The sequence below is a fragment of the Nerophis lumbriciformis genome, linkage group LG20 (genome assembly GCF_033978685.3).
Source record: "Nerophis lumbriciformis linkage group LG20, RoL_Nlum_v2.1, whole genome shotgun sequence".
Taxonomy (NCBI): domain Eukaryota; kingdom Metazoa; phylum Chordata; class Actinopteri; order Syngnathiformes; family Syngnathidae; genus Nerophis; species Nerophis lumbriciformis.
This window is the reverse complement of record NC_084567.2, coordinates 31,790,397-31,796,763: the sequence shown is the minus strand read 5'-3', so window position 1 is coordinate 31,796,763 and position 6,367 is coordinate 31,790,397. Positions and strand designations below refer to the sequence as shown.

Here is a 6,367-nt window from a genome sequence, read left to right as displayed (position 1 = left end):
TTGTCCCTTTTGTGTGAATGTTGTCTTATCTGTGTCGGCCCTGCGATGAGGTGACTACTTGTCCAGGGTGTACCCCACCTTCCGCCCGACTGCAGCTGAGATAGATTTATATAACGCTTTTCTAAATACTGGAAACTCAAAGCGTGCGCAGAGAAGCGAGAACCCATCATTCATTCACTCCAAATTCATAGTTGATGGTGGTAAGCTACATTTGCGTGGCTGCCAGTTTGCACCTACGGCCTCTCCAACCACCAATCAGACAGTTGTACACATTCATACACCAATGGGACAAAGGGTGAAGCAGTAAAATTTCAATGAAAAATTGACATTTATTTTAATTAGTGTAATGACGCTGATAACATTTAGGTATAGTGAATAAACCTCCACTCAGTTACAAGCCTTCTTGCCTCTCCTGCTCAAATGTGGTCTACCTGCGTTGCTGCTGTGTGTCTGCACAGTGGGCTTGCTCAAAGGCACAAGGGGAGGCAGCAGGTTCTGGCCGCTCGACAGGACGCGACCTCCTTTATGGGAGAGAAGGTCGACACCTGTGCTCAGGCTCTCCAACTGCTGGGACTGTTTTCTCACGAGCTCTTGAAGACGCCACACTTCATTTCTTTCGGTGCGCCTGCTGCAGTCTTGAAGCTGTTTGCCCTGAGGACACAAATATATATATATTGTATTATTGTTGGAGGTTATACAGTCACTTTGGGGAAATAGCTATTTGTAACCGTTCTTATGAGCCTGTGGCCTATATTGTACTGATACAATTAAACGTGGCCCACATATGAACATTACACAGGAAACAAAGAAAAACTAGGAGACTCCAGACCTTAGCCAGGGTCTATCTCATTATAGTAAAGTCCTCAATCCAGATAGATCATTTTGTGTTGGGGTGGATACTCACTTGGGAGTCCCAAGCAGTGTTGGGTTAGTTACTGAAAACCAGTAACTAGTTAGGCACACATGTCATGTCACTATTATATACAGCACACATACTGCTATACACACGCCTAACCAGGCGTTTTTTTTCTCTCAAGGAATTGTGAAATAAACTCATGTTTTCAGGAGATCAACACTGTACTTGTGGCACTAAGTAATTTACTTTGACTAAAATAGTTGCACCCCATTAAAAACTCTTTAAGGTCAGAAAACTCGATTTAAATACTGTTTATAGCATACTTGCCAACCTTGAGACCTCCGATTTCGGGGGGTGGGGTTGGGAGGCGTGGTCGGGGGTGGGGCGGGGGGCGTGGTTAAGATATATATATATATATATATATATAGCTAGAATTCACTGAAAGTCAAGTATTTCTTATATATATATATATATATACAGTTTCTTATATATACAGGTAAAAGCCAGTAAATTAGAATATTTTGAAAAACTTGATTTATTTCAGTAATTGCATTCAAAAGGTGTAACTTGTACATTATATTTATTCATTGCACACAGACTGATGCATTCAAATGTTTATTTCATTTAATTTTGATGATTTGAAGTGGCAACAAATGAAAATCCAAAATTCCGTGTGTCACAAAATTAGAATATTACTTAAGGCTAATACAAAAAAGGGATTTTTAGAAATGTTGGCCAACTGAAAAGTATGAAAATGAAAAATATGAGCATGTACAATACTCAATACTTGGTTGGAGCTCCTTTTGCCTCAATTACTGCGTTAATGCGGCGTGGCATGGAGTCGATGAGTTTCTGGCACTGCTCAGGTGTTATGAGAGTCCAGGTTGCTCTGATAGTGGCCTTCAACTCTTCTGCGTTTTTGGGTCTGGCATTCTGCATCTTCCTTTTCACAATACCCCACAGATTTTCTATGGGGCTAAGGTCAGGGGAGTTGGCGGGCCAATTTAGAACAGAAATACCCTGGTCCGTAAACCAGGCACGGGTAGATTTTGCGCTGTGTGCAGGCGCCAAGTCCTGTTGGAACTTGAAATCTCCATCTCCATAGAGCAGGTCAGCAGCAGGAAGCATGAAGTGCTCTAAAACTTGCTGGTAGACGGCTGCGTTGACCCTGGATCTCAGGAAACAGAGTGGACCGACACCAGCAGATGACATGGCACCCCAAACCATCACCCAACCATGCAAATTTTGCATTTCCTTTGGAAATCGAGGTCCCAGAGTCTGGAGGAAGACAGGAGAGGCACAGGATCCACGTTGCCTGAAGTCTAGTGTAAAGTTTCCACCATCAGTGATGGTTTGGGGTGCCATGTCATCTGCTGGTGTCGGTCCACTCTGTTTCCTGAGATCCAGGGTCAACGCAGCCGTCTACCAGCAAGTTTTAGAGCACTTCATGCTTCCTGCTGCTGACCTGCTCTATGGAGATGGAGATTTCAAGTTCCAACAGGACTTGGCGCCTGCACACAGCGCAAAATCTACCCGTGCCTGGTTTACGGACCATGATATTTCTGTTCTAAATTGGCCGGCCAACTCCCCTGACCTTAGCCCCATAGAAAATCTGTGGGGTATTGTGAAAAGGAAGATGCAGAATGCCAGACCCAAAAACGCAGAAGAGTTGAAGGCCACTATCAGAGCAACCTGGGCTCTCATAACACCTGAGCAGTGCCAGAAACTCATCGACTCCATGCCACGCCGCATTAACGCAGTAATTGAGGCAAAAGGAGCTCCAACCAAGTATTGAGTATTGTACATGCTCATATTTTTCATTTTCATACTTTTCAGTTGGCCAACATTTCTAAAAAATCCCTTTTTTGTATTAGCCTTAAGTAATATTCTAATTTTGTGACACACGGAATTTTGGATTTTCATTTGTTCCCACTTCAAATCATCAAAATTAAATGAAATAAACATTTGAATGCATCAGTCTGTGTGCAATGAATAAATATAATGTACAAGTTACACCTTTTGAATGCAATTACTGAAATAAATCAAGTTTTTCAAAATATTCTAATTTACTGGCTTTTACCTATATATATATATATATAAGAAATACTTGACTTTCAGTGAATTCTAGCTACCGGTATATATACATATATATATATTTTTTTTATTTTATTTATTACATATATATATATATATATATATATATATATATATATATATATATATATATATATATATATATATAAATATATATATATAAATAAAAGAAATACTTGAATTTCAGTGTTTATTTATTTACACATATACACACACATAACACTCATCTACTCATTGTTGAGTTAAGGGTTGAATTGGCCATCCTTGTTCTATTCTCTGTCACTATTTCAGAACACACACATTATACAAATATACATTATAAAATCAATAAGAAAACGGGAGCTCTAATTTGGGAGTCTGAATTAGGATCAGAAGTTCCTATATAAACATTGCGCACTCACGTTGCCTTTTTGTATTGATTACTGCAGCTGTGCACTGGATTAATTCACAAATACAAACTACAACTCACAAACACTTTAGAGTTAGGCTCCACCATCAGAATGTGTACTTAAACTTATAAAGATCACATGGATATTATTCAGTGAGTTGATTCACCAAAACTAACCTGTTATACAGAAGGAAAAAGCACACAGGACGTTTCAATTGTTCACAGACTGGTCGCGCTCATCAGAATGACAAGACACTTCCGGTCTGCAGGTGATAGCATTCACTTGGGAAGAAATGCCCTACTGCCCCCTGCTGACCAATGTGAATACTCATAAATGTGTAATGACAGCTCCAAAAACGAATTCAAACCACAAAATAAAATAAATAAATCAACACAAAAATGTGAGACATTATGGGTGTGTCACATATGCATGTACAGTAGATGGCACTATTGTCCTGTTTAAAAGTGTCACAACATTGCTGTTTACTGCAATGTTGTGAACAGGCTGTCAACACGTCACTCAGGTCCGCATGGAGCTGGAGGGGGCGTGGTCTCCAGCTCCGCCTGAATTTCGGGAGAAAATTTGTCCCGGGAGGTTTTCGGGACAGGCGCTGAATTTCGGGAGTCTCCCGGAAAATCCGGGAGGGTTGGCAAGTATGCTTTATAGACACATTTTTTGTGATGTCAAGGTTTTTTATGTATTTCAATGCAGCAGGCGATATTTAGTTACACCAGCAGAGGGCGCTTGGTGCAGTTGGTGTCAGTAGCTGACGCCGTAGAAGAAGTCTGTCAGTACGTGATATGAAAAAAACAGATGCATCAAGCTCAGGTTGTAACGCTGTGTTAATTGTTTTGCAGGTAGACTGGTTTGCATATAACACATACAAGCAGTAGTAGAATTTATTATGTACCTTTTAGAGGAAGCAATGTTAAGCTAAGGTCTGTTTTGTGAATGTTATGAGTTAAAAACGAGTCACATTCAGGGTAATTTCTAAGATGGCGGACGTTGGTCCTAGGGTAACCACGGTGACGAAGCAAAATACAGTTAGCTTTAGTTTAAGAGTAAGTTCACGACATAAATCCTCAGAGATACTTGAAAATAAAATGTTAAATGCCATTTATGTTACAAGGACATGCTAAACGAACTTTTGAGTGTTGTACTAAGGCAGTAGATTTACTGTCACACAATGTACAGTAGGTTTACTTGCCAACCCTCCCGTATTTTCCGGGAGACTCCTGAAATTCAGCACCTCTCCCGAAAACCTCCCGGGACAAATTTTCTCCCGAAATTCAGGCGGAGCTGGAGGCCACGCCCCCTCCAGCTCCATGCGGACCTGAGTCCGCTTTCCCACAATATAATGAACGTCTACAGTAAAGCAGTCCGTCTGCCGTAAACAGCAATGTTGTGACACTCTTAAACAGGACAATACTGCCATCTAGTGCATTTGATGAAAGCACTTTTGTGCGTGCCGCCACACAATGCATCATCAGAGAGGGTGTTCAGCATGGTTAGAAAGATAGTGACAGAGAATAGAACAAGGATGGACAATACTGAAATTCAAGTATTTCTTTTATTCATATATATATATATATATATATATATATATAAATATATATATATATATATATATATATATATATAGCTAGAATTCACTGAAAGTCAATTATTTCTTATATATATATATATATATATATATATATATATATATATATATATATATATATATATATATATATATATATATATCCATCCATCCACCCATTTCCTACCACTTATTCCCTTCGGGGTCGCAGGGATATATATATATATATTAGAGATGCGCGGTTTGCGGGCACAACCGCGGAGTGCGCGGATTATCCGCGGATCAGGCGGATGAAATTTAAAAAAATTAGATTTTATCCACGGGTCGGGTCGGATCGGGTCGGGCGATTGAAATAAAAAAAAATTCGATTTTAAATAGATTCAGGCGGGTGGCAGTTAAACCAATTCGGAAATATATATACATAGTTAAATGTTGTTACCCACATACGAAAAACGAGCAGGCACCTGCTGCATATGCCACAACAGAAGAAGAAAAAAGAAAAGAGATGGACACTTTTACGGAGCGGAGAAGGGACGCCTCGCCGGGGTCCGGGACCGAGGCCCCTTCCCCCGAGAGGGCCCCACCGGGAGCCGTAGCTGAGGCGATCCGCGAGAAGGGCCCGACGCACGTCCAGGGTCACTACCGCGCCCACCGCACCGACACCCCGCCTCGTCCGCCTTCGCCGCGGCCGTTGTCACGCGCAGCATGTAAGCAGCTTACCTGCCCGCCACCCCCGTGGCCGGGGGCTCGTAACAGGGGTCACTCCGCGCGCTCCGCCCGCGCAGCTTACCTGCCCGCCACCCCTGTTGCCGGGGGCGCGTAACAGGGGTCACTCCGCGCGCAGTGCGCTCACGAAAGGGGTGGGGCTCACCCTGGTTGATATAGAGAGCAGGACGGTGGCCATGGAAGTCGGAACCCGCTAAGGAGTGTGTAACAACCCACCTGCCGAATCAACTAGCCCTGAAAATGGATGGCGCTGGAGCGTCGGGCCCATACCCGGCCGTCGCCGGCAGCGAGACGCGCTTGGAGGTGCGCTCAGCGCGGCTCCCATATGATTGCGCACTGGTGTGCGTCTGGGTCGTGACAGCGTGGCACGCGAAAGTCTGTGCTGCATTGGATCAGTCTCCTTTCTTTAACAGGCAAAAGCTTTATAACCTCACCATACCTGCCAACTTTTGAAATCAGAAAAACTTAGTAGCCAGGGTCCAAGGGCCGCAGGCCCCGGTAGGTCCAGGACAAAGTCCTGGTGGAGGGTTCAGGGCTTCGCCCCCCGACGCAAAATGATTATTAGCATTCAGACAGGTTAAAATGTTGCTAAAACCATCACTTTTCTATCAGTCACAGTGACTTTTCAAAACAAAAATATTACAGCAAAAATCATATGGGTTGATTGGCATGTTTATTCTGTAAGCTAACTTCAATAGGTTGAAATTATTTTGACAGTCA

The 6,367-nt window shown here is 42.5% G+C and overlaps 1 protein-coding gene across 1 annotated transcript in view; it reads right to left on the bottom strand.

Moving 5' to 3' along the window:
* Window positions 1-387: 387 nt before the first annotated feature.
* Window positions 388-6,367, bottom strand: part of LOC133619716 (cilia- and flagella-associated protein 44-like) — an 83,660-nt gene continuing 77,680 nt past the window's right edge. The window contains exon 34 of the mRNA XM_072915387.1: window positions 388-651. Within this exon, the coding sequence (XP_072771488.1) occupies window positions 388-651 (264 nt within the window). The remainder of the gene's footprint in view (window positions 652-6,367) is intronic.